At 40.2% G+C, this 24,912-nt stretch overlaps 1 protein-coding gene across 25 annotated transcripts in view; it reads left to right on the top strand.

Annotated features, from left to right (window-relative positions):
• Positions 1-24,912, top strand: part of LOC149189636 (protein VAC14 homolog) — a 229,608-nt gene that overhangs the window by 146,070 nt on the left and 58,626 nt on the right. For all 25 annotated transcript variants that reach the window (XM_089411886.1, XM_089411866.1, XM_089411878.1 and 22 more), the window contains exons 13-18: positions 3,702-3,767; positions 3,922-4,037; positions 4,141-4,261; positions 4,370-4,531; positions 4,641-4,769; positions 19,583-19,651. In XM_089411886.1, the coding sequence (XP_089268012.1) occupies positions 3,702-3,767; positions 3,922-4,037; positions 4,141-4,261; positions 4,370-4,531; positions 4,641-4,769; positions 19,583-19,651 (663 nt within the window). The remainder of the gene's footprint in view (positions 1-3,701; positions 3,768-3,921; positions 4,038-4,140; positions 4,262-4,369; positions 4,532-4,640; positions 4,770-19,582; positions 19,652-24,912) is intronic.

The following is a 24,912-nucleotide window of genomic DNA, read 5'->3' as shown; positions in this document are numbered from 1 at the left end:
TTAATGTGCTTTATCACAATCAGAAAAGTTGTTTAGATCAGTGAAGCACCACCCTTATTAAACCCGTGAGTAAGAACGGGTCAGAAGGGAGGATGTGTGACCCTCATTAAACCCACGTTCTTTACCCTTACCTAGCGGGTTTTGTACAAGACCCATTTACCCTTATAAGACCCACGGGTAGCCTATAAGACTCCCATCGGACCCTTATAAGACCCTTTGGGCAGAAAAAACCCCAAATTGTCCAAAAATTCATTTTTTTTTTCTTTTTTTGGAAATGAGGCGGAGGAAAAGGGAAATTGGAGGGAAAAAAAACCTTTATAAGCACCTCTCTCCCTTCTATTTCTCATTCACTTGTCATTCGAGTGTTTGGCTAATTTGTGTGAGTGTTGAAACTTGAGTGTGAAGCTAAAGGAGCATGAAGGAGCTGTTGGAGGAGGCTAAAGGAGGCTTAATCAGATCAGACTAAGCTTCAAGTAGGCTTCATGAACCTATTTAGCATGTTTTCCATGTATTTATTTTGGTTTTATTTTTATTTTTATTTTTTATTTTTTATTTTTTAATTTTTATTTATTTTTTATTTTTTTATGTTTGCAATTTTTTTTTTGATTGGGAATGCCTGTGGGTGAGAAACTCAGCCACACAGGGCCGCTGTGTGGCTGAGAAAATCAGCCACAGGCCACACAGGGCCATTGTGTGGCTGAGTTTCTCACCCACACAGGGTCGCTGTGTGGGTGAGAAACTCAGCCACACAGGGTCACTGTATCAGCCACACAACCAAAAAAATTTGCAAATTAAAAAAAATCAAAACCAAAAAAAAATTTTAAAACCAAAAAAAAAAAAAATTATTTTTTTTTTCCTCCCAGATTTTGTTACCATGCCACCAAAGGGTTTTAGACAATCTTGTGATTCAGCATGGGCACATGGTCAACGAATAATTCCTGGTAATGACCACAATATCAAGTGCAATTATTGCAATGCCACAATGTATGCAGGCATAAACAGGCTGAAATACCACCTAGCCAGAATTCCTGGGCATGGTGTGGGATGTTGTCAAAGTTGCCCTGATGAAGTCACTACTGAAATGGTAGTTGCTTTGGAAGCCATTAAAGAAGCAAGTTCTAAGAGGGCAAGAATGAAGGATGAGATTGTTGGGATAGGTAGATCTTCACCTTAGAGTGAAACACAGTTTCAAAGTCCAAGTATTGGTAACTCCTCTTCAACTGCTATGGCAAACAAGAGTATAACTCCAGGATCTCAACCAACCTTGGACAGTTTCAATGATAAGAAGAGGAAGGAGGCAGATATGGCAGTGAGGAGGTTTTGGTACCATAACAGTCTTTCATTCAACTATGCAAAGTCTTATTTTTATCAGCCCATGGTGGATGCCATTGCATGTGCTGGCCCTGGATACAAAGCCCCAACTTATAATGCACTTAGGGGGAAAGAGCTAGATGAGGAGCTTGAGTGTGTCAAGGAACAATTGGAGAGCATTAAAAGCTCATGGAAATTTACAGGTTGTACACTTATGTCTGATGGGTGGACAAATCAGAGGGGTAGAACAATAATAAATTTTGTTGTAGCTTGTCCTAAAGGAACCATGTTTCTAAAATCCATTGATGCATCTGCAAATGTAAAAGATGCACATTTGATTTTTACATTGTTGGCTGATGTGGTGGAGGAAGCTGGGGTTGCAAATGTTGCCCAAGTAATCACGGACAATGCAACAAATTATGTGGCAGCTAAAAGGTTGCTTTGTTCCAAATATCCCACCATTTTTTGGACTCCATGCGCTACCCATTGGATAGACTTGATGCTAGAGGACATTGGGAAGTTGGAGTGGGTGCAAGACATTGTGCAAGAATGCACGCATATTACCAAGTATATTTATAATCATGCTTGGGTGTTGAACCTTATGAGGGAATTGACACAGGGTGAGCTTAGTCACCCAACTATCACATAGTTTTCTACAAACTTTCTTTCCCTCCAAAGCCTTTTGTATGAGTACCAAGCTTTGAAAAGAATGTTTTGTAGCCAACAATGGGTATTTTGGAAAGATAGCACAAAACCGGAAGCACTGTCTTTGAAAACCTCTGTCTTTGCTGATAGTTTGTGGGACAAAGTGACTGAGATTGTCAGCTTCACTGAGCCCCTTGTGAAAGTCTTGAGATTGATGGATGGAGAGAAACCTGCAATGGGATATATTTATGAGGGCATGGACAGGGCCAAAGAGGCCATCAAGACTTTTTATAAGGGAAATGAATCTAAATATATCCCTATATGGCAAATTATTGATTCCAGGTGGGACAAGCAACTACATTCACCATTGCATGCAACAGGAGCATATCTCAATCCGAGCTTATTCTATAATGAGGGGTCTAGCATTCAAAGAGATCTTGAGGTGATGAGAGGTGTCATGATATGCATTGAGAAGATGTTCCTAGATGTAGATATTCAGGACAAAATCAACTTACAACGAGATATGTACAAGGAAGCATCTGGCATGTTTGGATTCAGCTCAAGCCAACGTCTCAAGGACAAGAAAATGCCTTGTAAGTGCAAATTGTTAGAACTTAGCTTGTAATTTTGCTAGTTCTCTTTTATATGTTTGGCATTGCAAACTAATAATCTTTGTTGTTATTTTTTTACAGCTCATTGGTGGATAGATTGTGGCACTGAGGCACCACAATTACAAGAATTCGCCATCAGAGTTCTGAGTCAACCCTGCAATGCTTCTTCTTGTGAGTGCAATTGGTCAGTGTTTGAGCACATCCACAACAAAAAGAGAAACAGGTTGGAGCATGAGAGGTTGGAGAAGTTGGTTTTCATCTACTACAACCTTCGAATGCTCACAAAACAAGTGCAACCAAAGGATACAGATCCAATTTTATTGGATACTATTGATTTAGAGTCTGATTGGGTTGTGGAGGAGGAGGCCCCTGATTTGAGTTGGCTTGATGAAGAGACTGAGGATCTCTCTAGTTTGCCATCTCAAATGGAGACTCCAAATACACCTACCTCACAATTGCTTCAGCCTTTTGATGTTAGCACTAGCTCCGCGAGGGCTTATTGTAGGCGTAGTCGTCCATGAGTGATGAGACACAAGATTGTTATGAGACAATCATTTATCATTTATGACATATGTATTTGAATTTTGAACTTGCTGACATTTTTGATTTTAATTATGGAATCATGAGTCCTTTTCTTATTCAGTGTCTTTTGCTTACAAAAATTGAATATGTTATGTTGTACTTTTATAGATATGAGATGATGTTATGAATTATTACATATATTGTGGTTTTTATAACTTATAAGGATTGGAATTGTCATTAGTTTCTTTTTTGTGCTTAAAATTTACCACATTTTAAGTTTTTTTTTGTATTTTGACGAGCCTTATAAGGGTCGTTCCCGAGTCTTATACAAGTAGACGAGTTGATGCTTCGCCGAGTCTTATACGAGTATGAGTCATGCAACATTGGTTTAGATCTTATCATCTTGTTCCATTTCTGGCCCATATCAGAGGCACAGGAATGTGGTTATTCAAACGAATTAATGGTAAAGACATTTTAGAAAATTGGATATTGGAATGAAATCCTCTCTTATGTAACTTTCAACTCTTGTCTGAAACAATTAGGCTGCAACTGAATAGGAAAAAATATAGTTAGAAGAACACATTTAATACTTTGTGCTTGTCTTGGTTACAGGTGATAGCATTTCTTGATGATATTTTTCCTTCTCTTCTCCAAGCTCTTGCAGATCCATTTGATGAGGTAACATATTTTTTTTCCTATTTCAACCATCAATTGTTAGTGTTTTAGGCTTTTCTATTTGGCTTTCACATTATGTTGCTATAGTCAATTCAATTTTTGGCATAAATGGAAATATTTACTATCTGTCAGTAATTTAGTGGGAATTTTTACACAGGTGGTGTTGCTAGTTCTGGAGGTGCATGCTTGTGTAGCAAGAGAAGCACCATATTTTCACCGTCTTATAATTTTTCTGTTACATAACTTCCAGATGGATCATCTTCTGCTTGAGAAGTAAGAGTTGCTCATTGATAAGCTTTGCAAAACACTATCCATCATGATGTACAGTTTTGGAGATCAGTGATAAAACCTTTCTGAGGGTTTTCTTTCTTTGCAGGCGTGGGACTTTGATATTGAGGCGGCTGTGTGCTCTTCTTGATGCTGAACATGTATATCGAGAATTGTCTACTATCTTGGAAAAAGAAACTGATTTAGATTTTGCCAGAGTCATGATTGAGGTTTATATTTCTCTTTTGGAAAACATACACAATAAAAGAAATGCTAGTTTTACAAATGAGAAGGCCAGTTCATGTTTGTTGACTGGATCTATTATTGTGTGTGTTCAGGCACTAAATCTAATCCTGTTAACTGCATCTGAGTTGGAAGAGCTTCGGGCTCTTCTAAAACAGTCTTTATCAAATCTGGGAGGCCAAGATTTCTTTGTAGCTTTGTACTCTTCATGGTGTCATTCACCAATAGCAACTATAAGCCTCTGCTTACTTGCTCAGGCAAGCATTTAGTTGGAGCTGAATAGTTTCTTACTGTATGGCTGGAAGATCAGTAGTTACTGGGTCCCAGCAATGAGGAATGTATTAATGCTGATTTATTCTTAAACAGGCATATCAACATGCGAGCTCAGTGCTCCAATTGTTTGTAGAAAAGGACATAGATACGAGATTCCTGTTTCAATTGGATAAGCTGGTCAAGTTACTTGAGATGCCGATATTTACACATTTGAGACTGCAGGTATACAAATTCATTATGTGAATTTAAAAGGGATTTTCTTTATACAAAGGTGTGTATAGTTTTGGAAGAACCAAGTAGCTGCTTTAATTGTGCTGAGGGAACATTTCTTTTAAAAATTCATTATGTGAATGTAAAAGGAATTTTTTTTCTACAAGGTGTTTATAGTTTTGGAAGAACCAAGTATCTGCTTTGGTTGTGCTGAAGGGACATCTCTTTTTAATAATGTTGAAGAAATGTTTATCACTGTATGAATGTGCCCAATTATTTTCTCCTATAAGAAACATATTAACTGGCTTCTGAGATTTAGCATCAGCCTACAATACCTATGCTGAGTCAATGCTAAGGATACATGAAAACTGTTTCTGGTCAGCCGGATACATTTTTCCAGTTTTTGAAACATTTCTTGGTGCCATAAACCAGCCTGGAAACATTTCAGAATCCGATGAGAAGTTCTGGGCAGTTTCTGGAAACATTTTGGGCAGTTTTTGCAAACATTTCAGCTGTTTCTTGGCTGTTATCAGAAATCAGGATGGAAATTGCTTGACCCTGAGTCTTTTTCTAGATAATAAAACTAAAGCAATAAAAGGGTTTGGTGGCCTCTGCAATGGCCTTCAGACCCTAAAATGGAATAGAGAGGAAAAATTGAGAGGGGGGGGTTGAAGTGAGATCATTTTTCACTTCATTTGGTCATCTTTATTTTGACAGCGACAACTTCTAGAGTCTAGACAGCAGCAGCAAAGTTTTGACAGTAAGGGGACACATTTTGGTTGGGATTTCCTTTAAAGGAGAGTTTTCTAGTGTGGAAGGATTCTAATTCCTCTCTTCTTTGTAGCAACATTTTAGCATTTTGATGTTTAAAGTTGTTTTGTTGCCTAATTGTGAAACAATATGCACTGCTCATCATCTTTGTTGTATGGGGGTGTGCAATATGTAATTACATTTTTTGAAATTATCAATTGAAATTGAAATTCATGGAATTGAATCTTGTCTTTTTAATATTTGTAATTATTATTCTGATTTAGTGTTTAATTTTATATTCAGACTTTCTTCGTGTTTCTGAAAACCATTCCTAGTGTTTCCTAAGTTTCCTATTGTCGCATGTCATTTCCTATTGAGGCTACACCCATGGTTTCCTATATTTTAGGCCCCTTGTCATTTCCATTTCTGGAGACCCATTTTCAACTATTTCCTGTTTCTTGTTTCTAGAAACATGTTTAACATAGGTAAATTGAGTTCAGGAAAATAGGGTATTCCATATAGGATGAATACTTTTAGTAACCACTCACATAACCAGATCAAAGGTCATAATGCCAACATTTTTATGTGGTTAAAACCTCTTAGAGAGAAACAGTCCATAACCCCAATCAACATGGCCACTTGAGGAAAATGTATTAATACAAAATAATTTTTTTTACAAAGAAAGTTCTCACAATTGATCATCAGCCACGATCCTCCATGCTCTTTAAATAGAGATCATGGACCAATTGGGTGTTCCACTGATCAATAGCCATTATGTAATGTTCCAAACTTAAATAAACAGTGATATGCAAAGCAAAAACGATTTACAACACATAAAATTTCAACAATCAGTAAATGCTCATAAAAACTCCAGAAGTAGAACCAACTGAGCCATTTTATTAATCAATGGAGCAAGTACAATAGTATGGAGGAATGCACCTGGGCTTGCCTCAATGGAAAGTGTGACAGAACCCAGGTGATAAGACAATGATCTCAAATGCTGGAAATGACTGCTCCTCTAATGCTCTGCGCTGTCCCAAAAAACTGCACTGCTGGCTGGAAAGGAACTGCAAGAAACTCCACCTCCACTGCTCAGAAAATGCTATAAATTCAGCCCCAAGCTCCTTGACCAAAACCCACAAAAACCCAGAAAGGGTTTGGTCTGAATCCAACCTCCCAAATTCGACCTCCAATATGCCTACGCCCTCCAAACTGCTCAAGAATACAGCTTGCAAGGAATACAAGCAAAAACCTCCTCCCAAGCTCCAGAAATGTAGCAATCTCCTCCACAAATGCTTCCCTTAGCTCCCTTGGCAAAGTTCAGCCTCAAAGATTGATGCTCTACCTCCCATGTGTGCACCAAACACTGCCTCTGTGCTGGCCCAAGAAATGCGAAAGTCACAACTGCAAAGAAGCACTCTCCTCCAACTCCCAAACTCTCCAAAATGACAACAAATCTCCTATGCCTCCTCTTTGGAAATCCTCCCGGCCAAATCTCCTCTGCAAGATGCCACAAACAAACTCGATCTCCCTTCACTGTGTCCTCTAGAAATATGCACCACCTGGAGATGAATGCAACTGATGGAAACCACAATGAAATCCTCCTTTGAAAAGACTGAAGAAAAACCTCTCTAGGGTGGCACTCGAAGTCCCTCGAAGAAAGGGTGAGCTCTTTGCTTGAAGAACTCTTGCTAAACAACAAGTGACTCAGCTAAGCAGCTCGAGCAACCAAAGAGAAATTCGATATGCCAAAAGATGAATGAAATGAGGAGAGCTGCCTTCCTTATATAGATTTCGTGGAGCACTTTTCCCTCCATTTTCCCTCCATCGTGGGTCACTAACTTAACCAAAGACTTCTCCTCCATGCAAATCGAACTAGGGAGTGCGTATTCTCCTATTATGGGTGCCCCTCATGTATACTTAACCACATCAACTTAACAACAACAAAATAACTTATGCTAAGTCTAACCTCCTAATAAAATCAAATGGGTCCCATCACCTCCAAAATTGGCTCCAAAATGTAATAATTAATCTTGTTCCAAATTAATTTAGGAAGGGACATGGTAGTCCTCCCCTCCCAAATGTTGCTTGTCCCCAAGCAACTTCAATGCTAGATGCTCAAGTATGTGCTCTCCCTCCCAAGTAGCATCCTCATATGGCAAGCTCTTCCAACACACTAAGTATTCTCTGATGATCTTGCTTCTAAGCTTCCTTTCCTTGGTCTCCAAGATGGCCTCTGGTTCTAAAATCAAGTGCCCCTCATCATCGAGTGGAGGCAACTCCACGGTTGCTGTAATCTGTTGCCCCAACACCCTATTGAGGCATGAAACATGAAAAATATTATGGACCTGCTCCTAGGTGGTAGCTCCAACTCGTAAGCCACCTCTCCAACACTCTTGATCACCCTGTAAGGCCCAAAGAATCTCGGCTGTAGCTTCTTGGCCCCCTTCTCCTTTAGTGTGGACTGTCGGTACGACTGCAATCGAAGGTACACCAAGTCCCCTTCCTCGAAGTGCCCGTCCACCTGATGCCTGTGAGCATACATCTTCTGCTGATTCTGAGCTGTCTACAAGTTATCCTTAAGAGCCTTGAGGATATCTTGGCTCTCTAGGATCCAATCTTTGGCCTTTGGGGCCTTGCTGTCTCCAAAAACAATGTCAACAAAAAACAAAGCATCATACACATACAAAGCACAGAAAGGAGTCATACCAATGGACATGTGATGTGTCATGTTGGAGAAATACTCTCCCAAATGCAACCATCGAATCCAAGCCTTCTACTGCCTTGTCACATAGTTCCTGAGATAGCCCTCTAACCACTGGTTCACCCTCTCTGTTTGGCTATTAGTCTGTGGATGGTAACTGGTGCTCGGGGTGAGCTCAGTGCCAACTAGCCTGAAAAGCTCCTGCCAAAATCCCCCCATGAATCGGCTATCTCGATCATTGACTATAGTCTTAGGGAGTCCGTGCAGGAAAAAGACCTCCTTAAAGAACAACTCTGCCACCTGTGAAGTTGAATATCGTGTCGGAATGGCAAATTAATGTGCAAACTTGGTCAGCCGGCCGGCCACCACAAAAATACTATCCTTCTCTTGTATCGAGGGAAGTCTGGTGATGAAGTCCATAGAGATACTCTCCCATTCCCCTTAGGGTAGGAAGAGGCTGCAATCGACCTATTGGATGGGTCAACTCTCCATTATTCCTCTGACAAGCCTCACATTCCTGCACATGCCTCAACACATCCCCTTTGAGGCCCTTCTAGGTGAAGCGCTCTCTCACTATCATATAAGTCTTCCTGAACCACTGGTGTCCAGACAAAGGAGAATCATGAGCTGCACGAAGGACGCGCTCCCTCAACTGGGACCCTGCAACCAAGAATGTGCGCCCTTTATAATATATAACTTCATCCATCACCTTGTAGCGCTCATCTGCATAGCTACGCTCCAAGATCTCGCATGTCCGATGATCCGTGGAGTACTCTACCAATAACTATGCCTTCCAATCATGGCAAATGCTCATGACTGAGAGTCTTGTTGGTCTCCTAGATAGTGCATCCGCCACCACATTGTGCTTCCCCCGCACATACTCAATATCAAAATCGTAGGCTTGCACCTTGTTGACCCACCTCTGCTGCCTATCATTGAGGCCCTGCTGCCCCATGAAGTGGTGAAGATTGTTGTGATCTGTCTTCACCCAAAATCGGTTCCCCACCAAGTACTGTCTAAACTTGGCCAATGCATGCATTATGGCCAACATCTCCTTGTCGTATATGGAATACGACATCTCATGTGGTAGGAGCTTCTGGCTCTCAAAAGCAATGGGGTGCCCTCCTTGGGACAAGACTGCCCTGATCCCCACACCTGATGCATCGCACTCCAATGTGAAAGGCTGTGTAAAATCTGGAAGTGCCAATACCAGGCAACAACTCATCACCTCCTTGAGGTGATCAAATGCTGCCTGAGCTCCCTCTGTCCACGCAAAAGCCCCCTTCTTAGTCAGATCAGTAAGGGGTGCTGCCAACTGTGAGAAGCCCTTCACGAACTTCCGATAATAGGTACAGATGCCCAAAAATCCTCTCAGTGCTGTCACATCTCGAGGCTCTGGCCAATCCCGAATGGCCCGAATCTTCTCCTCGTAAACCTTGACCCCATCTATGTCTATGATGTGCCCCAAGTAGGGCATCTCTGTCAGCCCAAACTAGCACTTGGACATCTTGGCATAGAACTGCTGCTCCTCTAATATATGCAATACTGTCTCTAGGTGCTGCAGGTGCTCCTCCCATGTCCTGCTGTAGATCAAGATGTCATCAAAGAATACTAGTACAAACCTCCTCAGCTGGCCTCTGAACACATGGTTCATGCACGACTGGAAAGTAGCTGGTGCATTGGTCAACCCAAAAGGCATGACCAGGAACTCGAAATGCCCATAATGACATCTGAAAGCTGTCTTCGGGATGTCCTGCTCCCTCACCCGAATCTGATGATACCCTGACCACAAATCTATCTTTAGAGAAGTACTTCTCTCCTCTAAGTTCGTCCATCAACTCATCAAGACGCGGAATGGGATACCTTTTCTTCAGGGTCTTCTTGTTGAGGGCCCTATAGTCAATGCACATGTAGAGAGTCCCATCCTTCTTCTTCACTAGCACAACCGAAGAAGCGAATGGACTAGAGCTTGGTCTGATGTGGCCCAATGCCAATAACTCCCTGATGGCCCTTTCAATCTCATCCTTATAGGCTTTGGGATGCCTATAGGGTGTAGTAATGATTGCTTGCACACCAGGCTCTAGCTCTGTAGTGTGCTCAAACCCCTTGTCAGGTGGTTGTCCCGGTGGTATGTCTCTAAAGACTACCGGATATCTATCCAGTATTGCTTGTATGTCTGGATGTGGTGGCTTGGCCTTCCCCCTAGCCTCTGAAATCCTCATCTCTACTGCCCATGCTATGTCTCCATACCTCAAATCAACCTCCATCTTGTGGGCCGAAACTGTCTGAGGGGTGTACGAATGCATGCCCCGAAGAACCGTGTGCTTGCCATTTGGCCCAACAAACTCCATCACAAGCTGCTTCCAATCGGTCGTAATTTGGCCAAGGGAATACAACCATGGTAATTTGGCCAAGGGAATACAACCATTGGACACCCAGTACCACATTGGTGTCTGGTACATCCACCATGAAAAAGTGGTCTGTCATCGAATGGTTCCCCATGGTCACGGTTAAAGTGGGAACATATCGAGTGCACTGTATAGTCCTGTCTCCTGGTATTAGAATTTAGGACTGAAAACCCCTCAAACTTTGTAGTGGTGATGCCCCCTCCTCTGGACCATTTGAGCTTCAATAAAATTGTGGGTGGCCCATTGTCTATTAAAACTGAGACACGCTGCCCTTGCACCTTACCTCTGATCCTCATGGTCTAAAATTTAGGAATCCTGCACAAAGAAGCTAGGACTCCCCTGGTTGGTGCAAAAGATGTTCCTCCCTGTGGTGGTGGTGCTGGTGGTCCCCTCCCTGCTGGATCCTCGCTGTCTCCTCCACTAAGCTCCAAATCCATCTCGTCCTCCTGATCACCATCTAAGAAGACCTCGATGTAATGGGACTTACCCGCTATGCACTGATGGCGTGGTACCCAAGGCTCTCGTCATGTAAAACACAACTTCCTCCTCCTTAGGTCCCTCTTGGTCTCATCATCCAACTGTCCCCGCCCTTGGGTTGTTCTCTACATTGCAAGTGCTCTAGTGTCACCTCCCTTCTGAGTGTAGGGAGTACGTGGAGGAAATGGTGCCCGGGTCTTGGGGATGGCCCCCTGCAAATCTCACTTACAGGTCACTGCCTCCAGAAGAGTAGATGGTCTGCGTGACTTCACTCCCCACAGTGGCTCTATCAAGCCTTCCACAAATGTGTGTACTCTCCTAGCATCTGACAAATCAGGCATCATGACTGAGACCCTCAAGAACTCCGAAATATAATGCTCTAGATGTCCTGTTTGCCTGAGTTGAGTCAACTCCCTGAAGTGAGCCTCTGGATCCCTTTGATCAAAACGCTCCACCACTCTCCGTGTGAAGTCCTCATAGGAGGTCATGCTGACATGCCCCAGAGTGGACAAGCCATGAAACCACCAATCGTGTGCCTCCCCCTCCAAATGCAATGTGGCCATCTTGATGGCTTCTACCTCCATCATCCTGTTGAGATGGAAGTATGTGTCCAACTTCTCCATCCAAGCATGTGTTGTGCACTTGGTAGTGCCATCATAGGTGGGAAAATACATCTTCCCAATGGTGCGGTGCAACTCATAATTCTGCGTACCATGGCTTCCATAGCCCTTCCCCTTCTCATTCTGTTTGAGCTGGAAATAATCTCTGAAAGATAGAGCCTCTCTGAAATCTGCTCCCATGGACTGCCACTCCCTGAAATGCTTTCCAATCAATAACGGATCCTCTCCTCCACCTGTTTCACCCTGCACCAAAGGTATAAAAGAAGGTAAAGTAGCTTGAGTTGGCTCACTTGAGGATGGCTGCTGCGCAGTAGGTGAAAGGTGATCGAACTGTTGAGATGCCCTTGAAGTCTCTCCAAATATAAATTCCCGGTGAGTGCTCCACTCCTGGTTCTGCATCTTGATCTTGTCCAGCATTCCTTCTGCCCTTTTGCCAAATCACTCAAGGCCTTCAAGAGACTGTCAAAGGCCATTTCCTCCCTGCTCTTGGGCTCCCCCATATCCTCTGTGTCTGGAGTAATCTCCAACTCCCTCTCTCTGCTTCGGTACCTTTGCCTCCTGTAAGTAATATTTTGTCGGTTCTCCTCACTCATAGGAAAGTTCCCCCACAACTGAGCCAGAATCTGGGCTCTGATACCATTGTAATGTTCCAAACAAAAATAAACAGTGATATGCAAAGCAAATACGATTTACAACACATAAAATTTCAACAATTAGTAAATGCTCATAAAAACTCCAGAAGTAGAACCAACTGAGCCATTTTATTAATCAGTGGAGCAAGTACAATAGTATGGAGGAATGCACCTGGGCTTTGCCTCAATGGCAAGCGTGAAAAAACCCAAGTGATAAGACAATGATCTCAAATGTTGGAAATGACTGCTCCTCTAATGCTTGCGCTGTCCCAGAAAACCAGTGTTGCACTAATTGCCAAAAAATTGCGATAAAATCGTTTTATTGCGATTTTTTCAAAAAGAAGTTAAAATTAGGGTTTTTTTTGCTGATTTTTAGGGAAAAAATCGTGGAATGAATTTTATTTTATTTTATTTATTTTTTATTTTTATGAGGAGGAGGAGGTGACCCAAGCTACCCCTGTCACAAGTAGAGGACGTGGTCTACCTCCTGTAGCTCCTAGTTCTTCAGCTTCTAGAGCACAACAGAGTCTACTGCCAACTCCACCGACATCTACATCTAGAGGGGCAAAGGAAATCAGTAGTATTAGACTTTAGTTATTTGGTTCATTTCATTGTATATGACATTATGACTCATGATATGAGATACATTATTATATTTTTTGTTGATATTTTGAGGCTGAGTTGGGACTTAGGAGTCAGGACTTACTATTCAGGACATGATTCACTGTTATGTGTGATTTTAGCACTAGAAATGATATTAAACATCTTATATATTAGTTCTTTTATCATATTTATGTGTCAATGTATTTATTTTATCTTGTAGATGGTTTAGATATTAAAAAAATTGAAAAAAAATGAATATTTTTGTACCAAACAATTTTTTCTCGATTATTACCGATTTTTTTCCGATTATTACTATTTTTTCCAATTTTTTCCTCGCGCCGAATTAATCCCGATAATGATTAGTGCAACATTGCAGAAAACTACACTGCTCGCTGGAAAGGGACTGCAAGAATCTCCATCTCCACTGCTAAAAAAATGCTTTAAATTCAGCCCCAAGCTCCTTGACCAAAATCCACGAAAACCCAGAAAGGGTTTGGTCTGAATCCAATCTCCCAAATTCGGCCTCCAATATGCCCTACGCCTTCCAAACTGCTCAAGAATACGGCTTGCAAGGAATACAAGCAAAAACCTCCTCCCAAGCTCTAGAAATGTAGGAATCTCCTCCACAAATGCTTCCCTTAGCTCCCTCGACAAAGTTCAGCCTCAAACACTGATGCTCTACCTCCCACGTGTGCACCAAATGCTACCTCTGTGCTGGCCCAAGAAGTGCGAAAGTCACACTGCAAAGAAGCACTCTCCTCCAGCTTCCAAACTCTGAAAAATGACAACAAATCTCCTATGCCTCCTCTTCGGAAATCCTCTTGGCCAAAACTCCTTTGCAAGATGCCACAAACAAACTCAGCCTCCCTTCACTACGTCCTCCAGAAATATGCACCATCTGGAGATGAATGCAACTGCTGGAAACCACAATGAAATCCTCCTTCGGAAAGACTGAAGAAAAACCTCTCTAGGGTGGCACTCGAAGTCCCTCGAAAAAAGGGTGAGCTCTTCGCTTGAAGAACTCTTGCTAAACCAAAAGAGAAATTTGATATGCCAAAAGATGAATGAAATGAGGAGAGTTGCCTTCCTTATATAGATTTTGTGGAGCACTTTTCCCTCCATTTTCCCTCCATCGTGGGTCCCTCACTTAACCAACGACTTCTCCTCCATGCAAATCGAACTAGGGAATGCGTATTCTCCTAGTGTGGGTGGCCCCCACGTATACTTAACCACATCAACTTAACCACAACAAAATAACTTATGCTAAGTCTAACCTCCTAATAAAATTGAATGGGCCCCATCACCTCCAAAATTGGCCCCAAAGTGTAATAATTAATCTTGTTCCAAATTAATTTAGGAAGGGACATGACATCCCCTCGGCACTATTTATGATGACATATCCATTGATACCCTTGGGAAGGAGAATCTTCATTTTCCTTTTCATAAAGAGGGGTAGTTGGAAGTGATAAATTTTCCTTTTAGGAGAGACCCAATCTTTGATACCAAGGGAATTGATAAGGCTCCCACTTCTCATGAGTATGATTCTATGTTCAAATCACTTGAGCCTTTAGATTATGGTTTCGAGAAGGCAAAAGCCGTTGAATACAATATTTCTTCCTCCCTTTTTCCTCTTGGTCATCATCTTGAGCCTTCATCAGGTGATTCCCTCACTCCTGGTCATATGATCTCAACTAAATGTGAGCCCTTCCCCCCTCCTGAGTATAGTGTCAAGGAAAAGTCATTCATTGATTATACTTTTCCTCCTTGGACGCACCCTCAGGGTTTTGATCACTCCATAGTCTCCCCTCTCTAGTGTAATCATCATGTGCAACCTACTTGTGTTTCTCCATCTCGTCGACCTCCCTTTCCTACTAATCATAACCCGATGAAGGCCATAAGCCATGACATAAATAATAAGGACAATGGTGGAAGTGATATGCCAAAGATTGCCATCCATCAAGATTTTATGAGTTTGGTTGTTGACATCTTTATATTTTGGTTGCAAGAGAAGATCTCATGGACTAGATCACATCCTTTTCTTATCTCTTCTCACATAATCATCCATGTGTGGGCATCATATTTTCCCACCTCCCGCTCGCAACATCCTCCATGTGTTTGGGTTTGCATTCGCTTTGGGATTTGTTGCATGAGTAATCATATAGGCAGACATATTTATATTGACTTGATGATATGTTGGTTGCACTGGCTTTATGATTACACTTAATAATAGCTTCGTCATATGCATGTTAGGGTAGGATGCATTGCATTCTCATTTTCGCATTAGAATTAATGTCATATGATATTTCTCATGGTAGATAGATGCATATTTGCATATTTTATTTTCTGTTGATTTTATGGCCTAACATTTAGCATGTGTGATCATGAGACGTCGCGAAAGCATGCTGCCCCATGTTTTTCATCTATTATATGTGCAGATGACATGTCTACGATAACCAAGAGATTGCTGGAGTTCTCGTGACCTCTTGTTTGAGTACTTCGCGCACTTCTTCGAGAGATCACGTCCTAGTTAGAGCCAGATGTTACCCACCATTTTATAGGTGATATCCCTAGGATAATTTTTTTTTTTCACCAAGATGGTCCTCAGCTGGCAGCCAGCAACCCCTTGCAGCCACCTGCTAGCTCATTGTTCCATTTCTCCGCCACCTAAGTCAGCCATGTGGTCCCTCACCCATTTGCCATGATTGTATGCTTGAAGGTGGGCCCCCCGAACCTAAAGGTATGCCTTGCATTTGGTAATTGAGTATTGTAGTTTGCTTATCATGGACACGCCTAGGCATGGATTAATGGGGGGATTCGGCACAAAGAATGGGCTTGGTCTGTGCTCCTGTCCCCTAGACCCCTTTTGGATATTAACCATGAATTCTAGTCCCGTGGGATCTCTTTTACTGACCATTTGGCTTTAGGGATGATATTTCACGGGAAACCCCGATTTTGGTTGTGTGGTCTGCCTCCCTTATCCGCTTATATTACCCTCTTTCCACTCATTATTACCCCATTCATCATTTCTCCCACCTGGGTCCACATAGGGTTAGCTCGCCCCTTTCCCTTGCTCGCACCTTGGGTCAGGCCTGGAATGATGCGCTAGAGGTTGATGTAGCTAAAAAGAAAGAAAGCATATTTAGCCACATTCAACAGGAAAATGTACCACAAAATGCAAAAGATGGTCAGGACAAACACATTTAACATGTGGGAAAAATCCAATGCACGAGCTCTACTGCATCATCATGGCCATCACCTTGGTTTCTACAGGTTCTATGAGCCTCCATCATATAGGAACCCATGATTGTCCCAACCCTTAGTGGGCAATGAACTGCCCTACCTTAAAAGGGGGTATTCGCTGTTGTATCTTATGTATCATGCTCTTACGCCTTGAGCCCTGAGTAGTTAATCAAACAAAATCATAAAAGGGCTAAAGGCATATAAAGAAGGGTGGAAAATCAAGGCGGGGCACCTCATGTACCACGATTGCTCCCTCCTATACATTATAAACCCAGGTGTGGGCTTCCCTTTTATTAGCTACCCTTATACCCCAGCATGTGGCCCAGGGCTGCCCCTTCTCATCCCCTTCTTCATTCACTTATCTATCACATGCCACCACCTTTTGAAGGATGTACCTTGAACATATTATCCCCTTTAGAAGTAGAAACCACCTGATAGGATACTTGGTTAACCCCATTTGGAGTTTAGGAGACATTGGTACATCTCGAAGCCCATTATGGAGTCCCCACCTGTGGTCCATGGTTGGTAAGCTCATTTACTCGATTTTTCTAATGACTTGTTGTACTAGAAGGTTAGGGGACACATTGGATCTTATGTGGGATTGCAGATGGTCTCCATCTTGGGTTTGGTCTCCCTATACAGGGTCCTAATCCTCCAGAGGGATACATTGGCACATGTAGGGCGTGTGTCAAGAGCCATGGGCCTCCACAATAGTAGACAACATTCCATGGATCCCCGAGGATGGTCAGAGATGCTCGAGATACTCTTATTGGACAAGGAAGATGCACCTAGTTCACCTTTGCCCAGCCGGCCCCATAGATATACCATGCACTTGGCAACTGACCCAGGACTTGTAGGATGACGTGGCATTCCCTACATCATCATCAGAGCCCTTACAGAATATCTATAGGCATTTTCGTCTCATTTGGAGACCCATGAGGTTATTATTGTGCCCCCACACCCATTGGGAGCACCATAGGTTTATTGTTTGGAGAACAAGGGGCCAACCCCTTGTCCATCACTTTTGAGGGTCCTACTCTTCATTATGGCACCCATGGACCTCATCAAGCCTCTTGGAGGGCCCTACAACATGTATTATTCATCATCTGACCTCTTAAGAGGCTTATTCTTTCATTTGTGAGCTAGTTTGGTGGGCTTGTCACCAAAAGTTAGATTATTAGCACATTATTTTATTTTTGGGCTTATGTAGGCCAAGGAGACTAATTCGAACTCCTCATTAGTGTATAAATACAAGTGAGATGAGTTCATTTTCTCATCATCACTTTGGATTGGATCTCTTCTCTCTTGAGAATTTCACACTTTTTCTTGGAGGATGAATTGGAGCTTTATGGATGAATTTTGATGTGTGGATTTGGTTTATCTTATCTTGGAGCTTCTCTATTGTCAAATTTTGGATGGTTGGATATGTTCTATTACATGTAAGTACATGCTTTTAATGCTATTCTTGTTTTACTTTGTCATATACATTGGATTGGGATTTTTGCTATTTTTAGGGCTAATTGCTACATGCATTTACTGCTTAAATTGTGGAATTTTGTCTCTATATAGCATCTCTCAATGTATGGGCCATGTAATTTGAATGAAATCTCCTAGGGATAATTCTATCAACGAATTCATCTTGATAAGCCATTACCTTTTGCATATCGAAGTATAAAAGTTGCAAGATTGCTTCTCTTTGCCCTAGAAGGCTAGCAAGTGAGGCTTCCTTGACTAAGAACCAAGGTCTCCATTCATATTTATCATAGACTCTATTCTCCCAAGACTAAGACACTGATCTACAAAGAAATGGTCACCTAAAATCAATTATTTTTCATCTTTTCCTAGGTCTAACCAAGTTGGATCACCTAGGGCATCATTTTCCCAACAATATAGCCCTCCAAAAAGTTCGATCTCTTAGCCTCTCTTGTGTTGGTGTCTCCTCAAGGCCTCTCCAATTTTGAAGCCATTACGACGGTGGAGTTGTGAGAGAAGCCAAGCCCTAGCTCCGAGATTAAACTTTTCCCAAGTATCCCCAAGGCTAGTGCCTCATTAGATCAATTCAACACCTTTAAGTGAATATTCGTTCTTTAACCCTTTCCTCGTCCTTGTCTAGGTTAAGAACATCATTGGTTATTAAACTCTTACCTCTTAACCTAGGCTGGGTCCACTTGGTCCCATGTGGTCCCATTCGTTTGAAAAGAGAATTCTTCAAGAACCATCCGACATACCGATTTCAATAAGGATTTTAGGGATTTGGAAACTCTTTCACAAGTCATATTCCTTAAACCTAACCCTCAAATCCTCCCATCCTTCTTATAGAAGACATTGTACCTTCCTTAGAAAGCAAGCAAGCTCTATTCTTCAACCTCCTTTGGAAGGGATTATTTGGGTCACTCTATATCCACTTGTTGATTTATCCTTCATTTGTGACTCCACATATAAGAGGTCTCCTCCCATCAGTGAAAGTCTGTAAATAGTAGGGAGCCTTAGTTGAGGTGACAGTGGGCGAAGTCTCCATTTGTTGCCCTCGGTCTAGCATTTGCCCCATTAGGTCCCCTGCTAGTTTGAGTGGTAACAAGGCATTCTATATAGGATGAACACTTTTAGTAACCACTCACACAACTGATCAAAGATCCTAATGCCAGTGTTTTTACGTGGTTAAAACCCTCTAAGTGAGAAACAATCCTCGACCCCAACTAACATGAGCACTCAAGGAAATTTTATTAGTGCAAAAGAAGTTTTTTTTACACGAGAGTTTGTACAATTGATCATCAGCCATGACCCTCTATGCTTTTTAAATAGAGATGATGAACCAATCAAGTGTTAAGCCACATATTAAAATTTAATAGCCATTAGTATTGAGGAGAATATGAGCCGTTGGATCACTCTATGTGTAGAACATATCGTGACTGTTGGATTTACGATGCAACTGATGCATACTGAAGAAACACACTTTTACCTAATATACACATTAGGCCAAGTTGAACTTAACTAAATCCTAAGTGTCTAAATATCCTAACAAATTATAGTTTAGTGTGAAATTCTCGAGTAAAATAATATCTTGCTATTTTTTTAAGGACAAAGTTATATAAATTTATTCACCATTTCCTTTTAATATTAAGTCGGTAAGAATGCACTATTTTCTATTAAATTTGTGCAGTTTTCTTAATTATGAAAGGATACTGAACAATGTTGAATTAATATTTCTGAATGTCAATATTGCTTGTACACATGGACACTTTTAGTTCCTATTGTTGTTGACAAATTTTTGCAATTCAATTGTTGACCTTTTCTTTCTTAAACGATGATGGCATTTTCCTTTCACTATAAAGAAGCATGCCATCGTGAGAGAGTTAGATTATTTACAGAATTTCTTGTGATTGTATTGCAGCTTTTAGAACCTGGACGGTATCCTTGGCTGTTGAAGACTCTTTATGGCCTTTTGATGTTGCTTCCTCAGGTGCATAAAGATATCCATTTTTAGTAAGACTTCAAAGCAGGGAACTCAACTTGTATAAATGATGACAGTTGCTGAAATGTGATTAACAATTCATATTATTTTGATTTCTGATTTCTTACAGTTTAACACATTCTTTTCAGCTGTGTTACTAGACCAATTGAATTTGACCTGGGCCTGCAGGTCAAACCTGCCAACCAATGCCATACGTCTATTCAATAATGAAAGTGCTTACGAAGTATTTTGTAGTAGTATCGGTGTGCCATGGCACTCGTTGTAAATATATAAGCCCATATTGTCCAAAGGTCAGAAACTAAATATAACACACAAACACACAGTAGATATGAAGATATGCAATCATGAAGACTGTCACACACACACACACAGATATATATATATATATATATATATATATATATATATATATATATATATAGGTTGTGGGAGACATGATTGCCATAATTGAAGCAACTCTACATAATTAATTATTAACTATAAAAGTAGAAATTTGGTATATTACATGCCCTCCCATCTAGAAAGGCTTTGTCCTTGAAGCACAATAGGAGACAAGTCACAAGCCAAAAAGATCATTGAAGCTTTAGAGAAATATTGATGCAATGTAGAAGCATAAACCTAGTGTTGCAAAAATCACTAATAATTTTCTGATTACAGCAATTCCTACTCAAATCATCATCAAATGGTCAAAAAGTTGCGATTTCTTGAAAAAGTTAAAAATTCACTAATTTTCAGATTACAGCAGCTTCTACGCAAATCATCAACTGGTCAAACAGTTGTGAGTTCTTGAAAAAAAAAAATCATGATTTTTTCAAAAGATTCCTGGAGTGTTTTTGAAAAACTGTGTAGGAATGAAAATTTTCTTATAAAATGCCAAAAAGTCATTCATTTTGCTTACACATGGTTACTGTTTGCATCTGTAATGAGATGAGTGGTCCAGTATGTGCAGGCATGGATTTTTTCCTATAAACCGCCAAAAAGTTAGTTATTACATTTGCTTACAATTGCACTTCTACTAATGAGAACTGGTCCAGTGTACTGTCAAAGTACAAGCTTGGTGTTTATCATGTGGCAACGAATGTTTTTATCTATGGACAAAAAATGAAATATTATGCATTTTTGTTAACTGAGTTTTTGCTGAGTCAGTTCTCTTTTTTCTTGAATTATTCCTTGAATCAAATGAGTGATCCAATGTGTTATTAGAGAAGAAAGACATAGTGTCTATTCTATGACAATGATTGTTTTTATTTATTGACAAAAATAAAATATTATTCGTTTTCGTTCATCAAGATTTTGTTGAGTCAGTTTGCTTTTTTCTTGGATTGTTTCTCAAGTTCAATTTTGTTGAGCCTGACAAAGTTATTTCCAGCTTTGAGTGATTTTAGCAAGAGTCTTGAATTAGACTTCTCTTATCGAAGTATAATATGTCATCAAGAAAAAGTCTTATCAGAATTGGTCTGGTGTACTGTTAAAGGACAAGCATGGTGTTATTTTGCGGGGACAAATGTATGTTTTTATTTTGACAAAAAACGAAATACTTTTCATTTTTGTTTATCAAGGTTTCACTAAGCTGGTTATCTTTTTTCTTGAATTATTTGTTTTTCATGAGATGAGTGCTCCAATGTATTATTAGAGGAAAACCTTGGTGTCTGTTGCCGCCTAAATCCACACTTGGGCTAACGTGGAGAAAATATTTAACTCGACTTGGTGTGGCTTTGGGGCAAAGTCTTGAGTTGAGTAACCATCACTCAAATCTCAACTCCTCCGTCTAGGCTAACTCCTAGCAAAGCCAAGGGGGGTGGGCCCTATGAGACAAAAAATACTAAGGTTTGGCTGAAGTTATGTTATACTGAATCGAGTTCTAGTAGTTGAATGAGTTACCCAAGAAGCGTTCAATCACAAACAAATTTTAGCATGTACCTCAAAGCATATAAACGATTTCACAAGTAAATAACCACAAACATCATAAACAATAGAAGTAGCAATGATAAACAAATTGAATGAAATGCTCACAAATCATATGACCAAATAGAGACCAGTGCCAAGATAAATGCTCAAATCAAGAGTTAGTACTTTGAAAAGTAAATACTTGAAAGTAAATGACAATTGCTTGAAGTAAAAGTTCTTGAACTTGGAAATAAAATTGTCAAAAGTAAATGAGCTTGAAATGTAAAGTGGCAATGACATAATGATCCAATACCAAGTGTTGCAATGTGAAAATGTGATGGAGTGTACTTGGTTGCTTTTAGTTAAAATTAGATTTTCACTTGGGTTTAAGTTAATTTGGTGTGTGTTAGTTTTTGGTAGCAGTGGACAGTTGTTCTAGTCTCTATGGTGTCTAAGAGACTAAGGAACACGAGATCTCCAAAACCTAGAAAATGTTTCATCAGAAAAGCCATAAAATTCTTCAATTAGATTAATTGACCAATAATTAAATATTTGCTAAGTCTAAATTAGGAAAACTGGTTAATTAAATCAGATTAATTGAGGAAAATCAATTTTCCTCTAGAGACTTCTGGAAAAGTCATTAGATGGAGTCAAGATGATCTTAGCCCTCAATGGAGATGAGATCATGGCTGTTGGTTGGCCAACAAAAGATTATAAGAGCAAGTCAATGGGGTTAGGAGAGGACAACAAAACACGAGTGAGTTGAGTAGTTCGAATTCCCAGTTGCAGTGATTTAGCAAGGGTGTAGTTGAAGCTAGGGAGACACCAGCAACAAGGTATTCAACAGTGAGAATTTCTGAAGAAATTTTCAGGAGGTTTCTCTGAAAAATCCACGATTGCAATAAAATAGAAACTATTCTTCTCACTGATCCAATTTATTTGTCTTTTGTTGATTAATTAACAACAAATAACGAATAGCTCACTACTGCAATCTTCACAATTAAATTTAAACGTTGCAGAAAATGAATCCGAAATTGAAAAAATAATGCACACACATAAAATGATGCCAAAGTTTGGACTAACGTCCTTGGAAAAAGTTAAAAACCCCGAAGGGAAAACCAGTGCAGCAAATGAGGGTCTATATTTATTATCTTCAACAAATTAGAGAGTTCATATATCTACTTGCCAAAACACTGGCAGAGCTCTGGAAAATTTTCTCCACCACCCCAACTAGTAGATCGACCTGTAAACCCTCTCCAAATTTGGTCTCTCCTCTAGTAAATGTGCACAAAAAACACTGTTGCAGGAAATACACACTTGCAAGAAATTGAGATTTGTTGATCTGTCACTCCTTTTGGTGATCCTGCACTTGCACTAGGCTACTTGCTCTATCCTCTAGATTTGATCTTGGCAACTGGAAAAGTGATCTGCTACCTAGATCTACGCACTGGAGAAACTCACACGGCCTTCCTGCTAATGGACTTGGCCTCTACAAATTTTAGTGAAAACCTCCCCTAGAAACCCTCTCTAATCTTTGTTGATCCTCCCATTGATGCTTTGCTGGCTTGAACTCTTCCCTTGCTGAATGCTGCACATCGAGAAATTCACACTGCCCTTCTCTCTTGCTCCTTCGATGTGTCTTCTCCAAGCCCATTGAATTGCTCTTATAATCTCGTGTTGGAGCACCAACGACCAAGATCTAGTCGTGATCGAGGACTCAAATCATCTTAAACTTGATCCATGTCACTTTCTGGAAGTCTCTAGAGCATAAGTCGATTTCCTTAATTAATACACTTTAATTGACCAATTTTCCTAAGTTAGACTTGTTGACCACTCATGTGTCAAATACCCCTTGAGAAGAGTACAATGCAGAGTAGTCAAAATTTTTTTAGTCACTTTTTGGAAGTCTCTAGAGCATAAGTCGATTTCCTTAATTAATACACTTTAATTGACCAGTTTTCCTAAGTTAGACTTGTTGACCACTCATGTGTCAAATACCCCTTGAGCAGAGTACAGTGCAGAGTAGTCAATTTTTTTTCAGATTTCATCATCATCATCTTCATGCAGCTTCTAGTTATCATAATGTAATCCAAATTCTGTAGCCCTGTGGGCCATTATGTAAAAATGATTCTAGTATGCTTATAAAGCCATGTAAAACATCTAGGTAAGCCTATAATTTTTACCAAAGAGTTTCACTCTAGGGAGTTTTTTTTTCCTCCGCCAATTATTTGTGTTTTTAAACATTTATAATTGGTAGAGTTTTTCTCCTGAGCATGCTCGCTCAATGGTAAGGTCTTAGGTGAGTCCTAGTGTATCGAGTCTATGTAAACTATCATACTAGATCATCTCTAAAGTGTTGTAGAATTTGGTTGAGTCTAGAGGTCATATTTTTATTATTCCCCTTCTGAAATGGTATTTCTATGTGATATTTCATGTAAAGATGTAAAAGGTGTTGTCTATAGAAGTTCTAGGGGGCGTGGGTACTCAAAATTATACCTCAACTCCTAACATTTCTATCTAGACACACTTTGAGGGTGGAAAAATATGTATAAACCCCTTTAGAGTCATTACTATTATTTTCTAGCGAAATAATTAGCCAAAAATTAGTCAATAGTGCTATTCTTTATTTATTTCCATTAGCTCTTGAAGATTCATTGGTGTACAATTTATCTTGCATCATTATTTATATTTGGAGAAACACACTAGGTGGAGTAGATCTATTGGTTTTTCGTTAAACCTTTAGACTCCTCTATCACTGTGCTATCCAGATTCCAAATCTCTGTGTATCTAACAAATATTTTTTAAGTGTGTAGAAAATAATATCGTTGATCATATCTTGGATACTTGGGGACATTGTTGGTTGAATTAACCAAGAGGAACCCATAGTGGGTCATCTAAAGACTCATCATTTGAATCAAGAAAAGGGGTTTTCTTACCATTTGCTTTAGACCAAAATTTATCTATCTAAAATCTTTCAAAATATTATCTTTAGAACTTTAAATGAATAGATGTGCTATTGAAGGACTTATTTTTGTAAATTGTAAATAGATCTTGTATATGTTTTCTCCTAATTTTGTATACAATTTCCATTAATTTGTATATATTTTCGGGTTTTGTTGAGTTTCATTGCAAATATGAAGATGAAGACATCGATTTTGGCTTGGATCTAAGTGTAAATATATTTTTGCGGAATTGATCCCACCGATTTTGAAGGAGAAGCATCCTTTTGATGCCAAGATCACCTCTTAGCCTAGACGACTAGGGTTTTAGGGGCAGTGAATTTTTTTTTGAGAGGCCATCTAGGGTTCTAGGGCCCTCTTCTCTCCAAGATCAAATTCTTCATGGGTTTATCATTTCATTGA

Source organism: Pinus tabuliformis, chromosome 3_1 (genome assembly GCF_031772625.1).
Source record: "Pinus tabuliformis cultivar Carrire ecotype Pingquan chromosome 3_1, CPIR1, whole genome shotgun sequence".
NCBI classification, from domain to species: Eukaryota; Viridiplantae; Streptophyta; class Pinopsida; order Pinales; family Pinaceae; genus Pinus; species Pinus tabuliformis.
The sequence above is the reverse complement of the archived record's forward strand: the minus strand, read 5'-3'. Positions and strand labels throughout refer to the sequence as shown.